The sequence below is a fragment of the Pogona vitticeps genome, chromosome 6 (genome assembly GCF_051106095.1).
Source record: "Pogona vitticeps strain Pit_001003342236 chromosome 6, PviZW2.1, whole genome shotgun sequence".
NCBI lineage: Eukaryota > Metazoa > Chordata > Lepidosauria > Squamata > Agamidae > Pogona > Pogona vitticeps.
Window position 1 is genome coordinate 94,289,159 of NC_135788.1, and position 23,002 is coordinate 94,312,160.

Consider the following 23,002-nt stretch of genomic DNA (forward strand, 5'->3'; position numbering starts at 1 on the left):
GTCAATAATTTAAACCTATTGGTGCAATTATTTAAAAATACTGTTTTTCATATCCCTTTTCCTTTAACCCGATGCTCAGTATCTCTCTGCCCTCCCCTCTTACTGCTTATTTTTTTCTGAAGAAAAGAAAAACAACTGGAGTTGCTGGGTCACCACCAGCAGAGAGCGGTGCAACACCAAGATCAAGTGGGCAGGAGACTTTTTATAGACAGGAGCATATGTGTGCATTTAGCAGAGGAAGTAACTGCATTAAAAAAATCAGAATATTTTGACATAAGGGTGAGGCATCCCTCTCCTTCAGAAAGAGGAAAGCCTGTTAAGATGCCAAAGAAATTTGGGAGTGAGATAACTCACTCATTTTCAAGGGTGATCAGGAGGAAAAAGGAAATATAAGCAAACTCTAGCTCCAAAGAATGGACTCCAAAGTCTCTGCCTCCACCAAGAATGCCAGGGCACCCAGCCATCTACTATCACTGCCCACTCACTTGCTTAGAAAATGCCAACTGCCACCCACAAGTTTACATTCACTAACCCCAGCAATGATCTTTTAAAAGATACTAGAACTCAAGTCTTCTTGAAAGCCATTTTTCCTCCTGTTTTAATGGTGGCTACTCACTAATCAGTATGCTTTTCCTTCTAAGGTTTATCCCAAAGTTTCTTTTGACATTGCAAATTGTTTCTTCTACCAGGCTTAGAAAAGACTAGTGATTTCTAAGTGGGGTCCTTGTTGTTGCTGCTGCTGTTTTGAATTCCCAAAAGGATACTTTCCTAAGAGCCCACACAAGTCTAAGCACACATATGTACAACTGCCTGCACGGGAAACATGTAGCCATTTAGATGTGGGTGGGCTGCAGCTCCCATCAGGTGTATCTGTTATATTCCACTTTTCCTGGAATGAGCTCAAGGTGATATATATATATATGGCCCTTGTTATCATCACTTTATCTTTACAGTAATCTATGGGGTGGATCATGGAGAAAGACAGTATGCTTGGCCCAAGGTGACCACTGTCCTTCATGGTCAAGACAGGATTTGAACTCAGGTCTCTCCAGTCCTAGTCTAACAACTAATTGCTACATCACACTGGCTAGACCTAGGCTAGCAAATGCTGAGGAATCACAGGGACTGTAGTCAAAGAATAACTGAAGTCTACATGTTCTTCTACCCTGGTGTAGCTTGTGATCTTTTGCACACAGCTTAATTTTTTGCTTGGCTCCATTCCAATGCATGTTTTTTATACAGAACGCAAAAGGACAGACTGCTGGCAGGGCAGGGCAATGGAGGCTTAAAATATAATACTTGCAAAAGCAAGGACAAAGTACAATACAGATGGTCCAGAAGAAACGGGGAGAGATTACACAAGAGCAGCTGTGAAATTATGATAAATATCCAACAACCACATAATTTAGTGTTGACAATATTTTTGCAATATTGTAAAAGGAAAAGTAACAGGATATTGAATTAGAATGAATATATGGAGCAAAGAGGACAGAGGGGACAAATAAAGTGTAGGTTTTCCTGATCGTTCTACATGGCAGACGGTATCATTGTCAACAGAAAGGATAATAAATAAGGTGGCTTGGGAGGAAAGATGAGAGAAATGGCTTTAGACAAACTGAGTTTGAAATGTCAAAATATCCAGATGGAAATCTCTGGCAAACAGGTTGAGGAGAAGATATATGGCAGAATCACCATCAGTAGGAGCATGTCCCACCAACATCCTAAGCCTGAAATAAACTAGAGAATGGGCTCAACAATACCATACTCTCTTCGAGACATATTTCCTTCCACAATGTAGATAAAGAGGTTTAGCATTAACTCAAAAACCAACATAAACTGAGACTGATATAAATGGACTTGCACAACTTGTGTTCTGTCAAACTGAATACCAGAGCAGGGAGGGAGTAGTTGAAACAGAATGTTGCAGCATTTGCTCTGTCTGAAAGAGACAGTGTGACTGAGTTGCACCATAGTTTCCACCTATGAAGAGGTACATCACAGTGCAACTATGAACTATGGTAAACCACTATGGTGTAGTGAATAGTGTGCTGGATTAGAGCTCAGGAGTGAGGGTTCAATCCCCACTTAGCCATGGAAACTCACTGAGAAATGTCACTTTTAAATCTCACACTTCTTAAAAAGGCTTAAGTTGGATGTGATCTGACAGCACATGTTTTTCATGGAGAATACAAATACAGTACCTGCTAATTAGGGTAATTGTCATGTCTTGAAAGAAGCTATGTTAGGGATAAGTATTTAGTTGGTGTGAGTGTGTGTATGTGTGCGTGCGTGCACGTTTCATATGGCAGCTTCAGTGTTTGGAAGGGAACTCTGACTGTATGCCAGGAACATTCCACCATATTTATCTCCAGCTGAAGTGGGTACAACCCCAAGACAGGGTTGCCCTGGCAGCTGCTGTTTTGTGAGAACTAGGTCTATGCCAATGCCATCCACCCCCTCCTCCCACACACTCCATGGCTCTTTTCCCCAAGCAATATGTAACAGATCCAACGGCAAGGAGCCCGGCATTGCAAAACTCTTCCAAAAAAACCGCATAGTACAAACTGCTCCACTCCTTTTCCAGCCCACGGAGATTCTTCTGATGGTTGGGAGGTGGCCACAGGCTGCAGGGACAACCCCTCTTTTCATTCCTCTACAGGCTGAAGCATAGCACCATCTTCATAGGACAGTGACCCTGACATCACACCAGAAAAACCATCCTGGAGCCGGAGCAGAGGATGAGATTTGAAGATCATTTAATTCCAGAATGCTTTCTTAAGTAAAGCTTTTCCTGCCCTTGATATATACTGGCTTTCTTTTGCAGCACAATCAGTCCGGTTCAAAGAGCAAGCCCATGCTTAAATAAATGTCTAAGGTACCAAGAGTATTTTTTTTAAACTGTGTTCTTCCTTCCAAATTTATTCTGCTTCCTAACTAAATCCCCACCATTACTTTGTCCCACAGCAACATCATACAAAAAAGTCCTTGCACACTGTTAAGCACATGTGGGCTGCTGCTGTGTGGAAAGCTCTTCGGCTAGGCATAGTCCAACACTGACATTTGAGACAAACATCTGTCTCTACCTGAAACCACACAGAGAGAAACACCTTTGGATCAACAGCAGCAGCTTTTCCTAAGGATGACTGGAGTTTAGGAAGAAAGTGAAAAGTCAAATCTCCAAGATCAAGTGGGTTCAGTGGGAATCTTTTGCTGGAGAGCATTCAAAGCAACCAAGGAACATCTGTGGAAAGGGGAAATGGGATCTGTCAGCCTCAGAGTTCTGCCTCTCCCATTTATGTCACTCTGGAGGGGCGAAGTGGGTGGTATGACCAGTCTGACCCTCCTAGAGCTATACAGTATAAAGTTAGAACTGAAAACTTCTCAAAAAGCTGGGAAGACAGGCTATGTGTACTGCTGGTTGCAATGTGAAAGGAAACATGTCTATGTTAGAAGATACTGCAGAGCAGCTGTGAGATAAAGGATTACTTCCCCTTCCCCTCCCACAGCAAAGAAACACAAGCTGTTAAGAGAAATTGTACAAAACAGAGCTGCATTAATAACAGGCACGTCTTCCACCTGCTTCACAGAGGACACAAACTGACCGAGCAGCTCCAGGCTCTCCTGAGTGAAACGGATTATCTAGATCCATTTCAATCAGGTTTCAGGCCAGGTTATGGGACGGAGACTGCCTTGGTTGCCCTGTCTGACAACCTTTGTCGGTTGAAAGACAGGGGGAATGTATCGCTGTTGATTCTCCTGGACCTCTCAGCGGCTTTCGACACTATCGACCATGGTGTCCTTCTGGACAGATTGGCTGGGATGGGAATGGGAGGCACCATTTTATGATGGTTCCGCTCCTACCTGGCTGATCGAGTCCAGAAGGTGGTGCTGGGGACAGTAGCTCTGATCCACAGCGGCTGCATCTTGGGGTTCCTCAGAGCTCTATACTGTCCCCCATGCTATTCAATATCTACATGAAACCGCTGGGGGAGGTCGTTAGGAGATTTGGGCTGAGGAGTCAGCAATATGCTGACGACTCCCAGTTCTACCTCTCATTCTCTACAAATCCAGGTGTGGCAGTCGCCGCTCTAAACTTGTGCCTGGACTCGATAATGGACTGGATGAGGGTCAATAAACTGAGGCTCAATCCAGACAAGTCAGAAGTGCTGCTGGTAGGCTGCTGCTAGGTGCTCTGACAGATAACCATTAAAGGGCCATTTCCCTCCCTTAGATGTGGTTACACTCCCCCGAAAGGGCTGGGTCCGCAGCTTGGGGTGGCTCCTTTACCTGGGTATGGCGTTGGAAGCCCAAGTGGACTCTGTGTCCAGGGGTGCCTCTTACAGCTACGGAGAACATATCAACTTCGCCCTTATCTGGATGAGTGGAGCCTAACTGTTCACATGCACTGGTAACAACCAGACTGGACTACTGCAATGCGCTATACTAAAATTCATCTGGCGCCAGCGTTGATGACATTTCGGTGCCAGGTCAAAACCTTCCTGTTCCAGAAGGCTTTTAATTGAAATAACATCAACTGTGGGTCCTGATGGCAATTTTAATTGTATTTTAATTGTATTTTAATCATTTTATCTCTTATTGTATTGAATTTTAATTGTTGTAAGCCGCCCAGAGACCTCTGGGTACAGTGGGCGGCATATAAATTAAATAAATAAAATGTACATGGGGCAGCCCTTGAAGACAGTTCAGCGACTGCAACTGGCACAGAACAGAGGTGCACGGCTGGTAAGTGGTACCACTGCACAGACTCATATCACGCCGGTTCTGAAAAATTTACAATGGCTGCTGGTTGTTGCTCGGGCCCAATTCAAAGTGCTTATTTTGACATATAAAGCCCTAAACAGCTTAGGAGCTGGTTACCTAAAGGACCACCTTCCTCCATATGAGCCTGCCTGTCCTCTTAAGATCAGGCCAGGATGCCCTTCTGAAGGTGCCATCCCTGAAAGAGATGAGGGGGACAGCATGTCAAAACAGGGCCTTCTCAGCTGTTGCCCCCCCAACTTTGGAACGCCCTCCCTATAGTGATCCGCCTGGCTCCAACACGTTTGGCTTTTTGGCGCCAGGCAAAGACCTTTCTGTTTAGCCAGCATTTTAATTAAATAGTATTCTTTAGCTAGCCATACGAGCAGCAGGATTTATTAATATAAATGTTTTAATGATTGTTTTTAATATAGGATATTATTATAATATTACCTATTTTAATGTTTTTAATGATTTTAAGTTTTGATATTGTTGTATGCCGCTCAGAGACCACTGGTAATGGCGCAGCTAAAAAAAATCTTGTAAATAAATAAATAAACAAATAAACTCTGGAACTTTTTCTAGCAATCCTAAATTGGTGAGAACACCATGGAAAACAAGTGTGATCATCATGAGCCACAGGAAGTAGCAGGACTGGTTCTGTGGGCGCAGGACTTCTATGGAAACAAAGAACATGGTTCTGGGCAAGAATTCAACTTCTTGAGAATCAGAAGTTCTTCTTTTTCTAATATCAAGTTTCCTGTTCTTGTGACTTCAAAGGCATGCTGATATCTCAAGCCAGAGAGGCAGCTGCACCAGCTTCATGTTTCCAGTAGTCAAGGCAGGACTTCACACAACTCAGTGCCTTCTCCAAGAAAGCAAAAACACAGAAGGAAAAATGCAAAATGTATTCAGCTGATTGCGAAAAGCAATGTGCCAGAACTTAGGCATTGGACTGGATGCAGAACAGACTTGTTCATGGCATTCTACGTATGTTTCTCTACTCCAATGGCCAAGAATATTCGAGAACAGAACACACTAGAGGTTACATCAATGGATTTAATAGACACAGTGACTGGCTGATGAGAACAGCCAGGAAAATACTTTTTTGCATGCTAGTATTCCAAACATCAACAAGTAGACAGAACGACAGGCTATTCTGTTATCACAATCAAACACAAAAACACCTCACAGCAGTTGGAATTCAATCTGTATTCAACAGTAAGTCATGTGTTATCACTTTCCCATAAAATTATCACATTTGATCTGGGCTCCTCTTTTAAATTTAACAGCATTGTTCCAAGGTTTTTTTAATTAGACACCTATAGAAAAGTGCACATTTATATTTCTTACTACACACATACACACACTTCATAAATACACATCTAACAGTGCCACAGAAAGCCCTGTGTCTCTTCTACACCACAACTGGCACAAAAAGAAAGCAGAGGTTACCCTCAGCAGATTCCTATTTTCCAAAGGAAGTCCTTCCTATACACACAAGTGCTAGTGCATGACAGCTTATTTTGCAATTGCTGAGCAACAACTGGGGTGTGGCAGGAGCAGCTCAATGGCAAAAAAAACTTTTCCCCCTCCATCAAGTACGGATAATGGCATTACATGACAGCATCCTGGAGGCAAAAGACCCTTAAAGTTCGCTGGAACAAAACAAGCTATTTAGGTTTCAGAAGGGGTGAGTAAAATTTCCTTATTAGCAAATACCATGGAGCCAAGCACAGGTTGGCTCCACAACAGGACAAGCACTCAAGCCAGGCAGCTCACCTCTTCCTCTCCCTCTGCCTTGTTCTCTTCTAGGGAAGTTCAAATTCCAACGTTGCCAAATTACAGTGTTATTCAGGGTCACCTCATCCAAAGAACCATTTGCTTTCAGTCAAAGTTTCCTAAAGGCTTCCCCTGCCCCATATACACACAAACATTGCATTGAGGTAGAAAGGGAATAATTTTATTTTCAGGATGGGAGAGCAAGAGCAAAGGGAAGGGGATGGAATGGGAGCTAATGTTCTGCTCAGAGGTTACAGGGCTGGGAATGTGTGGAGCCACTGTGGAGCATTTTCCCTTCTAAATGCTGCTTTGTGAATGGTGATGATTTGGAAGGCCAACTTTATGATAGTGATTCAACTCAGGAAAGGAATAGTGGAGGTGCTTTTGTGGGAAAACACCACTGTGAGCAACATGTTGAAGTGGTATATGGCTATCTTTTAGATCAAAGAAAACAATCTGGCCTTGTAGAAAGAAATCCAGAGTGCTATTTTAGAGTTCAGGAGAGACAAGTGTACAAGAAATGGGTGAATGGCACTTCCATTAAGAAAAGATGTATGCAAAAGAAATGCTTACCCTCAACTCACTTCAAAGGAACACAGGGCTAGAAATCTGGATTGCTTCCAGCTACCAGACGGAATTGCTAGCATGCCTGTTATGAAACTGATGGCAACAACCATCAAATGTCCTCTTCCATGATAACCCCTTTCATTCTCTATCTATGCAACCTGCAGGACAATGCCCCACCCAAACAGCTGCCAAGACTACACTGCATATTTGCAGTAGCACTCCTAAATTCTTCTAGGTTCCCTTTTATTCTTTTTCTCCCATCACTAAAGTGCTCAAAGCAAAGCAATTCACTATCACACTAGCAGTTTGTGGCCACAACAGGATTGCTACAGAACGTCAGACTATCATGCAGGTAAACTCAACACACAGAGAGAAACATATACATGCAGGAAGGAGTTGAGGTTTGCTGCCAGAGTAGGTCTCGAAGAAGATTATTCATCAAACCGCCCGTCACGGATGCTGTCAAACGAGAAAGGAAGAAACTTGAACCCTGTACCCATGTAGAATTTGTTCTGGAATTCCACCCTGTTGAGAAAGAAAAAGACACACAAGAAGACATCAGTTGCACAATCTCAGCAGGCTGAAAAGTTGTGGTGTTTTCTTTTTTATGTTCATAGGCAGTGATACCTTATACTTTTAATAGTATTTATGTTTCACTGCAGTTACTTGCTGTTTTACATTTCCATGTCCAAGCTTTCCTTTTAACTCTCCCTCTTCCCCCACTGTCTTTGCTGAAGGTTTAAGCTGCATCAAATGGAAACATGGGGTTTTTTTTGCTTGTTTGTTTGCAAGGACAAGAATGTGCAAACATACCAAGGGAAACCAAGGTCCTACCTATTACCAACAAGGAAAAACCCTGTGCAAGGACATTCTCTGGATCTAGATTAATGCTTCTTTTATGTTTCTCTTCCATAAAGGCAGGAAGGAATGCTCTCCTCAACTGGAAAGGAGAGTTAGGAACTTGATTTTTAAAATACTGTGTTTGAATACATGGCAGGGCACCCTGTTTGCATGATAACCAACCTGATCTCAGAACAAAGAATGATATTCCATCATCCTTCTCCAATAAGTGTTTTCCTGGAATTCCCAGAGACTTGGCTGTTGCTTAACCTACACCTCAATCCCATTTGTACTCCTAACTCATATACATCTTGCAGGTTACATCATCTTCACCTTCATATTAAAATTCCACCGTCTCTTTTACTGAGGCAAACATTTACAGATCATTGGATAATACCATGACTACTAAAGCAATTGAAAGAGGTTAAGCTGACTTGTCATTCACCCAAGAGCATCAAGTCTATGAGCTGTCCAAAACTAGAAAATAAACCCTAGTTATTCTTACAAAAGAAGTATAAGTGAGATTACACAATACAGAGTAGACTGGAACCCCTTCCCCCACTTATTGCACAACTTCCTGAGAGACATCACCAACTTTTGCAAAAATGAACGGTTCTTAGTGGTGCAAATCTGAGGGCAGCTTCTCAGTCACCAGGGCCTTGAGCCCAGTCAGCCAGGCCAGTTGTCACTGCAATCATGTCCTCCCCAACTGGTGAATCATCTCCCTCTCATACACAAACTGTACAACTTGATTTGCCATTAAATAAGGGAAAGGTAAAATCTCATGTCTTTGGAAAATGTGAGGAGGCTTCTTATTGGAATTCCTTAGCTCAAACCAGGAACGCAGCTGATTTCAGATCCCGGCATGACATATTTAAATTGTACCTGTACCCCATTTTTTAAAATTATCCACCTACATTGGAAAGAAAGGACACCAATCCATTCTAAAATCCCAACCTATTATCCTGCCTCATTGTAAGGGTGTAGCAGGGAGACACCAGCAAAGGAGTCAGAGGCTGCATTCCAGGATCAGTTTGTTTCCCTTGCTATTCTGCTGTTTCCACTTATGAGCTCAAAATGTAAAGGGAATGACACTGGAAGGCTGCCCAGTCATAAACAGGCACCAAACATGGAAAGAAAAACCCCCATGATTCATTAAGAAAACAAGCCCTGTGCTCTTCTCTTGGCCCTCTGATGAGAAACATTTTCCATCCCTCTTTGCCTGCCAGCTTTAGAGAAAAATCGAGCAAGACTTGATGTGCTGCTCCTTCAACTCCAGTGTGAAATGGCTGAACCGCTGAAATCTTTTTAGGACCAACATTTATCTTACAAACCAAAACACACAACAGAGCAACTGAAATTATATAGAGAAGAGAGTGAAATTAAAAGGGACAGGAGAACAAAGGAAGCCTGATGGGCAAATGTGATCCTTTGTACAAAACTGTGAAAGAGGAGGCTTGATTTGAGTAAATAACAGGTCTCTATGTTCTGTCTGTGTATGTTCGTAACAATCAAGATTGGCCTGCAGCTTTGTCAGGGCTCTACGGCTTCAGCTGCAAGCAGGGCCGCATGTGACAGAGTGCTTCACCATGCAAATAGATTTCCTGCACTATACATGAGAAGGCTACGTTTGAGCTTTTTTTTCTTGACATGCCAGTTTTCTTTGCGTAAGGACTTCATTCATTTATCAAAGTTTCCACATTCTGGACCCAAGTTTCCACATTCTGGACCCAAGTTGATCACTCCATTATTTAGCCACAGTATCAAGCTACAGCGGAGGCCAGATCAATCGGTTACCTTTCTCAAGGTAAGGCACGAGTCATAAAAGTTTGAAAGCCTTTGCTGAACCCAGACTTGGAAGCAGCAGGAATGACAGAGGTCTTCCATTTTAAGGTTGCACACTGTGGGAATAGATAGTAAAAGCCAAACAGCTTGGTGATCACTGAGGGGGTGGGTGGGGAATAGAAGCACACAAAGCCAAACTGCACAGAAGTTGTAATGCTAGTTAAAATTCTGGGTATACAGCATCTTATAAAATTAAGAACAGAACATCACGGTAGGGCAAAAGGGATGGAAAACTGAAGCACCCCCACTTTGTTCCCTTCACCAATACCCCTTGGACAGGAACACCAACAGCCTCCTCCCATACAGAATGCCGGTCATGCTGCCAGAAATACAGCATATCCAGCATATCCACAGCATGCCAGCTGCACGTATGGATGGGGAACAGCTATCTGCCACTTGTTCCACTAAGTGGCAGGAGAATGGAGAAGGGGACAAGGAGCCTGACCATGTTTCAAGTACTCAAAATCTGCTGTCACTGAACAAAGGAGTCAACAAGTTTTGAGACTGAAGTCTATGGCAACAGACCTTGTATAATCAAAAGGCAAGCAAGAAATATGCTGTTTGGAGTCAAGAAAGGTATGTTTTGGGGTTTGTTTGTTTTTTGGCGCGTGAGGGTGTCTTCCATCTCAGTTTCACTGCTTCCCCCCCAATGGACAAGCAATGCAGACCACGAGCATTGGTGAATCAGAGATCATCTCCCTTATATCAAGATGGTAGGAAAAGGAAAACACAATCCTCCTTGCACCTGAATCAGCTAAGGACTCTGGGATCTTACTAGCTACTACACCAAATTAAACCTCCTCCCCTACTTGGGATAGGGACAGGACACCTGCATGCCCGTCCTCAATGGAATGTTCAGCTTCTTCGTATCACAGAATGCATGGTTCCCCTTCCCCAATGATTTTATTCATTCCCCCCACCCATCTCCTTGGCCCAGACATCTGGAAGACTGGTGCTTTCTCCTTTTAGCCAGGAGATTTCAAAGATTTTTCCCTTTCCAACTAAAACAAGCCTCTTCTCCAACTTATTATGAAACCTTGACCCTAAAAGGGATGGCCTTTTTGTTCTTGAACTCAGTTATCTTTTTTGGCACTTCATTCACCTAAGGCTAAAGGGTACTATGGCATGCCAGCTTTGGCACAAACAGATACAGGCCATAGGGAAGAACACATCATCTATTGTGTCAGCACCATCTTGTTCAGTTGCAGGAACAAAATACCTATTATTTCAGATCTCCATCCCATCCTGCCCTGGTCGCCCCTTCAGCTTTCCTATGCCCAAAAGTGATAAAATGAACCCCCAGCTGCCTCCCAGTTGAAAACTCTATGTCAAACGGACCCTTTGCACAGTACAGGAGGTAAAACCTAATCAACCAACAGCATTAACTGCATAATAGTCACATGCAGTCATTGCAAACAGCTAATGAAGATACAGTTTTGCTGGATACTTTGCTTTTCAGCCACATCAGCCATCTGTAATGTCCAGTTGCGTGAAAAATTACCAGATAAACACAGCCCAGTTAGGAGTGACCAAGGAGGGAGGAGCTGGAAACCTTGTGTGTAGGGGGAGCAGTTAAAACCATCCATACAGTTCTTCCTTACAGCAAAAGTTGAATTCTAGCTTTTCTGTTTGAAGGGAAAATGGAGTTGCCTGGTGATTAAAGCAGACCCTTTGCATGAAGAAGCTCACAGATTCAAATCCTGGAATTTCCAGTTTAAGATGATTTCAGGTCACAGGGCCAATGTGATTACATAGTGGGAACTTTCCCATAATGCTAAGTCAGGAATCCTGGCTTAATAAGCCACAGTGTGAAGAAACTGTGTGCTAGTCTTATCCACGCCTTCCCTTGATAACAGCAAGTAGACCAAGTAGAAGGGAACAGCTTATATGTCTGAACCTGGCATTGGCAAAGCTCTCCTGGTTCCTCACTAGTTTAGGTGCACATGCAAAGGGGGCAAAGAGGAAGTCTACCTCAGCAAACAACTTATTCATATCACGATTACTTACAATCCCCGAGTTCCTGTTACATGCAAACACAGCTAATGTAAGGACATTTTCTTAAGTTCTAAGCCTGATACCTCAAAAAGTCTTTACCCTCTGCTCTAGCCATAAGATTTGAAAGCCATCACCTTACAAACTCCATTGAAAAAGAGAAGCACTCTGAAAGATGGCAATATTCACCACTAAGCATTTCATTTAGTCACCTGAAACAGCTGATTCCTTCTCTCCTTAAACAAGTATGCCATGTGCCTATATTTAAAAACTAACGATGCAAGTCAAAACACCTATTAAAACACATCAGAAAAAGCTTCCCTAAAACAGCAATGAAAGTCGGCAGTTAGGAAAATATTTATGGCATGGAAGGCAAAGAAGGTATTAATTATTTTGTCATTTGCAGTTTTAAAAACAGCAATGCACAATTTTTGTGCACTTTGTGGAAATTTTTAGCTCCAGTTCATCTACAGTTGTTCAAACTATCTATGATCAACTAATGCAACAGGAACCCCATGCCTTCTATTTCTCTGTATTTGTTTATTCATAGAAACAGCTTTTGACATTTCCCTTTCTTCTGATTTTCCCCTAAAGAAAAAATGTAGTCATCCAAACAGCTAGGGGGGATTCCCACAAGTCCCCATATATTAGCAGTGACCTCCATCCTGCACAAGAATGACTCAACAATCCTTATCTCCAGACACAGCTGGCCTTGTTGGAAGTCTTTTTGGTTTTTAAACTTGGCACACAGAAAGGAGGGCTGGGCCAGCAAGGAAAGCAATCCCTGGGCCCAAGTGCAAGATCGAGATAATGGCTGATGTCATGATTGCTGAGGATGCAGCTGCTATTGTTCTGCTATGCTGCGCTTTCCTGACAAGGAATGAAGCCTAGCCAACTACTACAAGTCAAGCAGGGCAATAAAACAAAGAACACAAACAGATCAAAGACAAAGCACACTAAAAACAATAAACTAATCTGACTAGGGTAGGAAAAGCCCATCTAGATTAAGGAGAGTGGTATACATTTGCCGTACATAAGCAAATTACTGCCCACTCCCTCCCCTGGACATGTATGGTGACTATAGACATGTGCAAAGAGGAAGCCTATGAATTTAGTCTTATACACCCATATCTTTTGCAGGAATCTAGATATATTTTCATAAAGGACTAATGTAAATATGAATTCACATATCAGTGATGGAATAGAGCTATGATATAGCTCAATATCCCTTTCTCTTATGGAAGACTGAAAGACAAATGCAAAATGAAGACATGATAAATGTCAAAACGAAGACTCGTGCAAAACTAAGGGAAACTCATTTCAGGACAAGATTTAGAGAGATGTTCCTTTTCAATTTCTGTTTTAGTATCTTCATTCTCAATACTGAACAACCAGTCTTCCAGTTTTTCACAGGATTCACTCCTGGGGATGAAAACCACAAAGGCCATGTCTGGAGTTTGCCTGGAGACCGGCAGACCTTCCACTAATTTACATCATAGAGTCCACACAGGGCAGTATTACAAATAATAACACAGGCAATGCTAACACAGCCCCAGTCCCTTAGAACATATTGGGTAGCCATGCCATTTAGGTACTAGCAAGACTATTCTGTAAGTGGTTGAATGGCAGAAGATGGCACACCATCATCTGTTTTCCATGACTTGCACTGTCCCCAGCCAACATGTCTAACATGGAGCTACCAAGGACAGTAGGAGCTCCAGCCCATCTGAGGAGTCCCATTTTGAGAGAGGGTACAGAGCATCATCCCCAGGCAATGAATGAAAACTTTCACCAATTTTAGGTGAAAGCAAAATTGGGACAGTAGGCGAGGCAGCTGAAATCTTAGTATGGGATCAAGCAGGCTTGGGGGGAAAATGAAGCAATCTCATATACAGTGGTGCCCCGAATACTGACGATAATCTGTTCCGAAAAAATCGTCGCTATGTGGATTTGTCGCTATGTGGGGCAAAAAAAGCCCATAGGAACGCATTAAAACATGTTTAATGTGTTCCTATGGGCAAAAAACCTCACCGTTCTGCGGAAATCCTCCATGCGGCTGCCATTTTCGCTGCCCGGTAAGTGAGGAAAGGGCACGAAAACACAGCAGGCGGCCATTTTCTTCATCCGGTGGCCATTTTGGAACCGCCGATCAGCTGTTCTTAAAACATCGTTATGCGATAATCGGTAAGCGAAACGCTTACCGCTCATCACAAAGCGATGTTTTACCATCTAAAACATCGCAATGCGATCACTTTTGCGATTGCAAGAAACACATTGCTATGTGGATTCGTCGTTAAACAAATCGCTCGTTATGCGGGGCACCACTGTATAGCCTACGGTTGGGTGTATCTAGCCATTCCTTCATACAGTTCCTTCTTCCTTGCCCTGATACTTTCCATAGTTTACTGTAGAAGACAGGGACAAAGCACTGTACAGATGCAAAGCCTGTACAATGTCACTAAGCCCTGTCCCAACAATTATTTTCAACGACTCGGAAGTCTATTACGTGACACTCACCAATGCAGGCGGAGGGCATGCAGAAAAGCCGAAAGGCCCTCCATGACGAGTAAGATGGCTATTGTCAGGGTCGCAAAGGCAGCAAATACAAAGAACAGCCCCAAACCACCAGCCAAGCTGCTCACACTGAGCCCCACGTGCATCACCATTGTCCAGAGGACCTCAGAGAGCTCTGTGAAGAGAAAGGTAGTGAGAAGGAATGCTGATAAAGGTGGGCCATATCTGGTGATTTTTAAAAAAGGACCATTGTTGTTCTGGTTGCTCCTGTCTGGGACTGCTTACTGCCCCAAAAGAAGTGGATTTTGTGACTTCCAGGGATAAGCACACAAATCTCCCACAACTACATGTGCTTCTAAATCACAAAATGGCATATTCAAAATGCTTAGAAAGAGCTACCTCATGCATTCTGTAGCTATTTTGCACTTGTTGTGCAAAATCCTCACTGCTCCTCTTAAAATGTTGAGTTACAGGGAATTAAAATATACAGAGAGAGTTGGACTCTTACAGAGCAAAAGGGTGTTTGTGACAACCTCCCCTTACTCCCATGACGTCTACCTCTCTCCTTCCTCGTCCCTGCATCTAAATGGCCAACCGTGGGGAAGCTACTTACGTGCATGAGCTAGACTAAGTGCCCAGAGGCGCAGGTATGAGGCTGTGTTGGAGATGCATCCCAAGCAAAATTCAATGGTATGGATGGCCTGGTGGACTACGGTATCCCCAAAGTCAAACTGTGGAAAGAAATTAAATCAGTTCTGAGTGATGGCCAAAGTACAGAGCAATGCTTCAAGGATGAAGAAAACAGGGAAGACAAAGAAAAGCGGCAGCAGCAGCTAGTTTTATTGCAAGTTCATTCAAAAGCTCCCAGGTACCACAGGCATTTCTCATTCCAACCATCAGGACACAGAAAGCTCAGTCACCCAACCCAACTCTCTCCTTAAGAATACACTCCTTGTTCACACTTCAGACACAACTTCTAACCTCAAACTGAAAGTTCCAATTTGAGAACAGGATCAGAACACAAAGCATCAGTCAGTCTGCTCCTGCATCTCTATGGTATACTGTAAGCTGTACTTCCCCAGCAGTACTTAAAGCAACTTCCCCCATAACCCCCATTACAACAGCTCCACTGGCTGCTGATCGGTGTCTGGCCACAATTCAAAATTGGTTTTACCTATAAAGCCCTACAATTCCAACCTCTCAAAGACTGTATCTCCCATTATAAGCCATCTCAGGTGTTAATGAGCATCAGGAGAGGATTTTCTCTCCATCCCACAACCTTCACAGGTATGTTTGATGGGGATACAGAAGGCAGCTTTCTCTGTTGCCGCTCCCAGATTTTGGAACTCCGACCCACAGGAAGCCAGACTGGCCCCATCTTTGCTGTCCTTTGGCGAGCAGGCAAAAACCTTTCTCTTCAGGCAAGCCTTCCCTCAGTGACTGGCTATCTCAGTGTGATTTTTAGTTGGATTGTTATGCATTACTGCTTTGATTGGGTTTTTAATACTACTTATGTTTTCATTTCTCAGAGTGGTATTTGTTCCTTTTAAATATTTCTATACTTATGGCTTTTAATTTTATTGTCTTCTAATACTGTAAGCTGCTTCTTTATATTCATTGTATTTAGCTTAAATATTGTCTTCTAATGATGCAAACTACGGTTGTGTACTCATTGTTTTCAGCTTTAAATATTGTCTTTCAATGATGTAAGCTGACTTGGGTCCTTTTTTAAGGAGAAAGGCAGGATAAAATATTTTAAATAAATAAATAAATAAAATACTAACCAGGAATGTGTTGGGATAGCAGCCCTCTGCCTGAGACAGAGAGCTGAAGAGTTTGCCTCAATCAGTACTCATTTGGGATTACATTCACTAGAAATGCCGAGGGGCATATGATTTAGACAAATGTCCTAGCCGGCATTTGTTTGATCTGAGGAAAAAAGGACACTTCCCACCCCTGCATTCCATGGTCGGAACCCATTATCAAGTGGCCACTATGAAGTGGCTATTGCTCACCTCTTGGCAGAAGCACCAAGATAAAAAGGTCTATTTTTAACTTCTGCTATCATCTGCTGCCAAGGAGCTGGTGCCCCCCAAAACAGGCAAAAGGTCATTCATAAACTGGCTAAAGTGAGGAACACAAACGTTAAGAGGTACAATCCTCTCGTTCACATTTTTAACCATAAAAGCATGGAGGAAGACTTCTCAGTAGACTCTGCCCATCTCTGACAAGTTTTCATTGTTGACTAGCAAAGATTAACAGATTAAGACTGATACCTATCCCTATTTTGAAACTGCTTGGCTTTTTCTGGGCAGTTAAAGATTTGTCACAAAGGTGCTAATTAGGAAAAGGAAAGAATTTTTTTCTGGCTCAGTGCCAACACCCACTTTGCAACTATCCCCTGTGACATCTAAAAGAATGTCACTTTGCAACAGCATGCTAAAAAAATTGAAATAAAGGGCAAAGGTATTCTGGAAAGCAGATTTTTGGTTGTTCCTGCTACTCCCTTCCTAATTGTGCGTCTAGCTGAAACTCCCTTAGAAAACAATAAAATAAAATAAAATAAAATAAAATAAAATAAAATAAAATAAAATAAACTGCCTTTTCTCCTCCAGCCCCATGTGTGGCTTCATTTGCAGAATGGAAACATATGACTGTACCAACTAGTTAAACTGAGGCCACCCCAGAGGAACATCAAATCTTTTTTGCTGCAAGTCTAACACATACAGGAGAACACAGGAGTGGGATGGGGGCACACACAGAAACTCATTAATGACCTGTGAGGTATTCTTTCCTCTTGCCATATCTTCAGGGAATAACCATAGGAACAAAAAGAAGATCTATGTGAGGGAGCAAAGGCGTTTCTTATGATAAGGCTAAGAAAGCCAAGTGAGGGAGAGTAAGTTTAAAGGTACAGTTATATCCAAGTTCCTTCCAAAGGCCAAGGAAACTTTGTGACGTTGTTATGCTAACCCCTGACATGCAGCTCAAGCCTTAATAACAATGCAGAAGGACCCCTACAAGCATATGCAGCGGCTCAAACATGTGTCGGTTATTTTAAAAAATAAAAATGAAGCAGTTTTCCACAGAAATGATTAATAATGGTCTATGATTATGAGAAGAAGACAGCTTTGCAAAAAAAATAACTTCCAAGTCACAAATGCATGTATGCTTAATTCTACACAACAATTTATATTGATGGGAGAAATGGTCTGGATGAACACAGGCACATAAACTGGCTACAGGCTTACCACTTCCTCCACAGTAGGCTTGAAAACACAAGGGAACATTCAGTTTTGGTCAGGCACCATTTCTTACACAAGAGAAACAAGTTAGTTGATCAACACAGTTGTGCCCTCTGCCCAGCAACAAACCTCCCTCTTTCAGCCCAGCATCCTAAAAGGCAATATTGTCACTATCTTTCATGTCACACTGGCAAAACAGCAATGCCCACAGAGGAGACACTGCAAGCCACGAACCTTCCAGATCACATCAACCACAATCTCACAAACTGGCCATAAGCAAACCATTAGCTCTCAGCTTTAACTCCGTCAATTGCAACAGGGGACTATTACCCTATTTTAGACAGTGCTGCTGTACCAACTGTAAAAGTAATTGGAACCCCGCAAGTGTACCACATGCTTTGTGTTGGAGGATGAGTAATAGGTCAGTGACCAGTGCACGCTTTTGCAGGCAACCCCCTCTTCACATTCAGTGCTTACTCTCACCACCCTTAAAGTGGGATGTTTAATTGACTTTTACAACATTCACAAGTATCAGAACTAGTTGCCTTAAGATAAACATTAGTGGGACAACACGCATCCATTAAAATATCCTGCTTTTGCTCTGTTCTTGTAGGAATTAATTTTTAGCTAGTACTAGTCAGAGTGCAAGCAGCAAGAGAGGACGGAACAAGTACTGTAACAAGACTTAGTTTAATCTGATATTATTTGGAAAGAGGATTTTACAACATTTACACTTTCTAATCATTTTATCCACAAGACAAAAGAAAGGAGGGTATTACCTCTTCTCCCTCCTCTGAATGGATTGAAAGCTGGTCATGTTGGATTATCTCGGCATCTTCTTCAGTTGGTCCATTGCCTACACGGATGCCGCCAAAATTGAGCGTCCCCTAAAACAGGCAACCAAGAAAACAAGAGAAGACATACAAATGGTCCATGTTTTAGAAACATGCAGGGCTAGATGCTAGAGAGGGCCATAACATGAGACAAGGAAAACAGTCACCATTGGCAGTGAATTATGGGTTCAAATAAAGACAGCAGCAAACAACATACAGATTTGACTCACTGAGAAATTCTTGCATGGAATAATTCAATGGAACAAGAACTGTGGAACTGCACCTCAGGAAACATGCTTCGGGACTGAATGGATGCTATTTTGATTTCTTACCACAAGCACCGCAATGTTTTAGACTAACTTGATCATTGCACATTTGCTTTTTTAAGCTATAAAAGTAAAGAATTCATAGCAAAGTACACCTTGGCCTATGTACACTGTTGCTTCTCTAGGAAAAATCCTGATGCTCAGTTCTGCTTCGTTTCCAAAGCAAAAGCTGAAGCTATTCCAAGCAAACACACGACCTTTTAAAATGAAACCCAAAATTAAGAGCTTGGGAGAGGAGTAGAAAAAGGGAGGGAGAGAGGGAGAAACAGAGACTCTCCTTTGCTTAGGAAGGATGACACATGATCAACATGAGCAAGAAACCCTCAGATACTCCCTGGAGAAGATTCAATCCGTAGCATACGGAAGAAATCATGTGCTGGCACACAAAAATTGCAGCACATATCTCTTGGTGGGTGTGGTTGACACTGACTGCCCTCTTCACCCATTCCCAACACCAGCAGAGACACTCAGATCTGCCCTTACATGGGAGACCCAGCCTGAAGAAGCCACTCCTCTTTTGGGCATGCGTTCAGCCATTGCGGACTCTCAGCTCCTGTGTGCGCAGCTCTCTTCAAATATCAGAAAGCAATATACTATAACAGCAACATGGGTCTGACAAATCAACAGGGTCTGTGTTTTTGTTATAGGAACACACTGTCCAGGATACATAGCTGCACTTGTTGATATTGAGTGTTTTAAAAAGGAACAAATAAGTAAGAATAGTTCAGAAATTTAAATGATTCACTAAGAAAGATTAAACACCACACCCTGTGCAACTTGATAGAGAAAAAGCTACCTCCACCATTAATAATAATTAGGTGCTCTCAAGCTGATTCTGACGTAAGGCAAACCCTCCTAGGGTTTTCTAGGTACAGAGTCCTCAGAAGTGGGCTGCTGACTCCCTTTTTCTGGGGGCACACTGCAACTCCATAGCTCGCCCAAGCCCACATAGGATTGCTCTTCTCCTACAGGGCACAGTAGGGAATCAAACCTCTGACACCTGGCTCCACAGCAACATGCTTCATCTCACTCAGCCAGTTACTCCAACTATTAAGGCTTTCGATTTCATTAACTATGACTTACACAGTATAATTCTGAACAACAGATACTGAAATGTTCACCATCTTCTTGCTTACATGCAAGAATCCAGTGGAATCAGGCTGCTTGAGGAAGTTGTGTAAGGAGGCTCATGGTAGAGTGGTTAAATTGCACTACTGTAGTGAAGACTCTGCTCACAATCTGAGTTTAATCCTGGGCTCAGGTAGCTAGCTCAAGGTTGACTCAGCCTTACATCCTTCTGAGGTTGATAAAATTAGTACCTAGCTTGCTGGGGTGGGGGTGCAAAGTGTAGTCTGCATAATTTTAAAAAATGTAAACCATCCAGAGCACTTTAAGCACTATAGGGCAGTACTGCTTTTGTTTTTCCTGACAAAGCAGGACAGTTCTTACATTATCACCCTGCTTAAATTTGAAGATTAGAATCCTCTTCTATCTCCAAGTGCAAAAACAGTTCTCAAGAGGCAGATTTTCCATTTAATGTCCAATTACACAGCAGGACTGAAGGTTTCATCTAAATTAACATCTAAATACAACAGCCAGAATCCTAATGATGTTTGTGTAACTTGTCATGGCTAATTGACAAGGTGTTGGAGTATATCTTGTTTGGGTGCAAATGCAAGGGCCTAACTGCACAACTGAGATATGCCCTTGTACACTGTCAGTTATCCACAACCAGCAAGTTACACAAACTGTAAATGAAGACCAGTAGGACGCTGGATATTACCTAATTTTCAATTCATAATCATATTATCTGTTTCAAGAACGTGACAGGGCAACAACATTGAGGTGTTCCACTCACATAACTTCAAGATAAATTTTTGGAGTATAATCACAGAACACTGATCCTAAATAGCCTTTTCATCTACCAGTACTTATAACAGCACAGAGAACTGCGAGCACGCATAAAAACTGGACACCAAATAATTCAGTGCACTGTCACAGCAATTTTCAAAGAGTGCAGTTAATAGCAGACAATAAGAAACTGGTGCAGGCCAAAGATGTGAATTCAGAAGGAGTGGCACTGCTAAAGAGACATCACCTTGTACGACAGCTGGAAAACATGGTATGTAAAATTAAAAGTGTACTGAACAGAAAAGTCCTGGCTGGACAAGGTCATAACGATAAGCAGGCAAGATGAGTCTACAGAATAACAGGCAACTATGCAATACTTAAAGGGCATGGCATCTAGAAATGAGTGGCAGCAGCATTATTTCAGACTTAAGTGAAAACATCTTTATGCTTCAACAGTGGTTTTCAAACTAAGCTCTCGTGAACACTGAGTTTTCTCCAAGGCTTATCAGGGTTCTGCAATAAAATCAATAAAGACAGACACGCTGCCCATAAAACAACTTGTTTGTCATTGTTGATCTCCCCCTACAGTATGCCTCCAGAAGGGAGTAGCAGGTGTATTCCAACATACCTCAACTTGCACAGAGGAACAGCAAGGCCCAAAAAATCTCTCTAGCACTCCAAATAAGGGAGAGTGCACACCTTAGAACAAGACTTCTTGGAGTTGATGTCCAAATCATTCAGAGTGCCAAAGATAACCCACTCTAGCACAAGAACAAGGCCCAGAATCTACTGCAACACAAGTGCAGGAGTTCCTTAGCATACAAACCACGGCTTGAAACATCCAACACAATATTCAGTTGCATCAGTTCCCCTCTGTGAGTGAGTGCAGAATTTGGAATGTGTCTTTTCAAGGAAAGGACCACTGTGATAATCCTCCTCCTCAAGGCAGACATTTTCCAAAGCCCTTGGCAACTCCCATTCTCGCCATGTGCATCATTTGGCATATTTTTAATCCACTCACTGTTGCACCCGCTGCTGCCTCTACTGCCTGCGGGCTCTGGGCTGGGTTGACAGGGGGCTCCGCGGGCTGCCCTTCCTGATAGCAAATGGAAGGAAAAAAATGGGAAAGGCGAAGAAAAACAAAGAGAAAAAAAAGGGAGACGAATGGAAGGGTTGTGGGAGAATGAGATGGTCAGAGAAGGAAGAGGGAGTGTCTTTAACTGAGCTGCACTTCGAAGGGCTGTTGCATCCTAACAGTTCCTCACGATGTGCTTGTCACAAGAACACCACAGCCACGAGCCAGAGGCAGAACTCTGGGGACAAGACAAGCATAACATGTTTTGGGAGTAACAATTCTAGATGCCCCTGCTGATGTCGTTAGGATTCCCAAACAATCAGCTTGGCAATACCCAAAAAGGCAACTTTCCTCTTACAGGCCTGGGTCCAGAAGAACCTCACAATCTCTACACATTCCAGTGGCTGTTTGGGTTTCTGTTTCCTCAAAACAACATTCCCCTTTTCACATGGCAATCCCTTTCAAAACCAATGAGAATTTCCAAAGCTGTTTGGTAATATAGGGGGTCTGTCATCCAAAAGAGAATCAAAACACCCAATGGGTCAGAAACACCTTAATGAGTTATTTGGGTCCCAACCACTGTGTGGCAAATGCATGCATATGGATCAAGACTTCGAAGAGTACAGTATTTTAAAAAGCAAAGAGAGTAACCCACCAGGTGCTTTCTTCGCAAGTACTGCTGGCGAAGGACCAAGGGTTTGGCAACAAGCATCCATGGTACACACATCATTGCCACCACTACCAGGAAACACTGGAGACCTTTCTGTGGGGAGGACAAGACAAATCAGTGTTGCAAGTACACGTGTGCAGTTAGATCCTGTCCCCATCAAACTTTGTAGTTTTACAGATGAAAGCGAGGGAAACAAAGAGCAGCATGTCAGCAGCTAGCTACTATTGTTGACTAGACACCCCAGCTCCCCACCCCTGAACTCTTTCAGCAAAATATATCAATGCTCTCCTATCACGACACCATTTAGAAACTGGCTTTTAAACCAGAACTAAGAATTTATTCTATAAATGCTAACACATCTTATGATAGAAAGCCCTTTTGTCATCCATTCTATGTATGTATGTATGTGTGTACGTACGTATGTACGTACGTATTTATTTATTTATTTATTTATTTAATGCCCTGCCCATCTAGACCAAAGTCTACTCTGTGCGACTAACAATAATGGATAAAAGAAAAACAATATAATAAAATAAAGACAACAGTAATAATATAATTCAAGATGGCAAAAGTAATTAGGTGATGACAGGAGGAAAAGTCTGCCTAAAGAGAAAGGTCTTAAGTTTGCTCTTAAAAACACCCAGCGAGGGAGCCAGACAGATCTCTGTGGGCAGACTGTTGCAGAGGCGAGTGGCCACTGCCAA

At 42.6% G+C, this 23,002-nt stretch overlaps 1 protein-coding gene across 34 annotated transcripts in view; it reads right to left on the minus strand.

Moving 5' to 3' along the window:
- Positions 1 to 5,803: 5,803 nt before the first annotated feature.
- The window catches only part of ATP6V0A1 (ATPase H+ transporting V0 subunit a1), a 45,437-nt gene continuing 28,238 nt past the window's right edge, over positions 5,804 to 23,002 (minus strand). For 16 of the 34 annotated variants that reach the window (XM_020785606.3, XM_020785604.3, XM_020785598.3 and 13 more), the window contains 7 exons: positions 22,284 to 22,391; positions 21,575 to 21,649; positions 18,323 to 18,430; positions 17,550 to 17,567; positions 14,912 to 15,029; positions 14,302 to 14,473; positions 5,804 to 7,632 (listed from right to left, as the gene is read on the minus strand). In XM_020785606.3, the coding sequence (XP_020641265.1) occupies positions 7,539 to 7,632; positions 14,302 to 14,473; positions 14,912 to 15,029; positions 17,550 to 17,567; positions 18,323 to 18,430; positions 21,575 to 21,649; positions 22,284 to 22,391 (693 nt within the window). In that variant the 3' untranslated portion in view covers positions 5,804 to 7,538. The remainder of the gene's footprint in view (positions 7,633 to 14,301; positions 14,474 to 14,911; positions 15,030 to 17,549; positions 17,568 to 18,322; positions 18,431 to 21,574; positions 21,650 to 22,283; positions 22,392 to 23,002) is intronic. The other 18 variants (XM_020785611.3, XM_078377897.1, XM_020785608.3 and 15 more) reach the window with 3 other exon arrangements.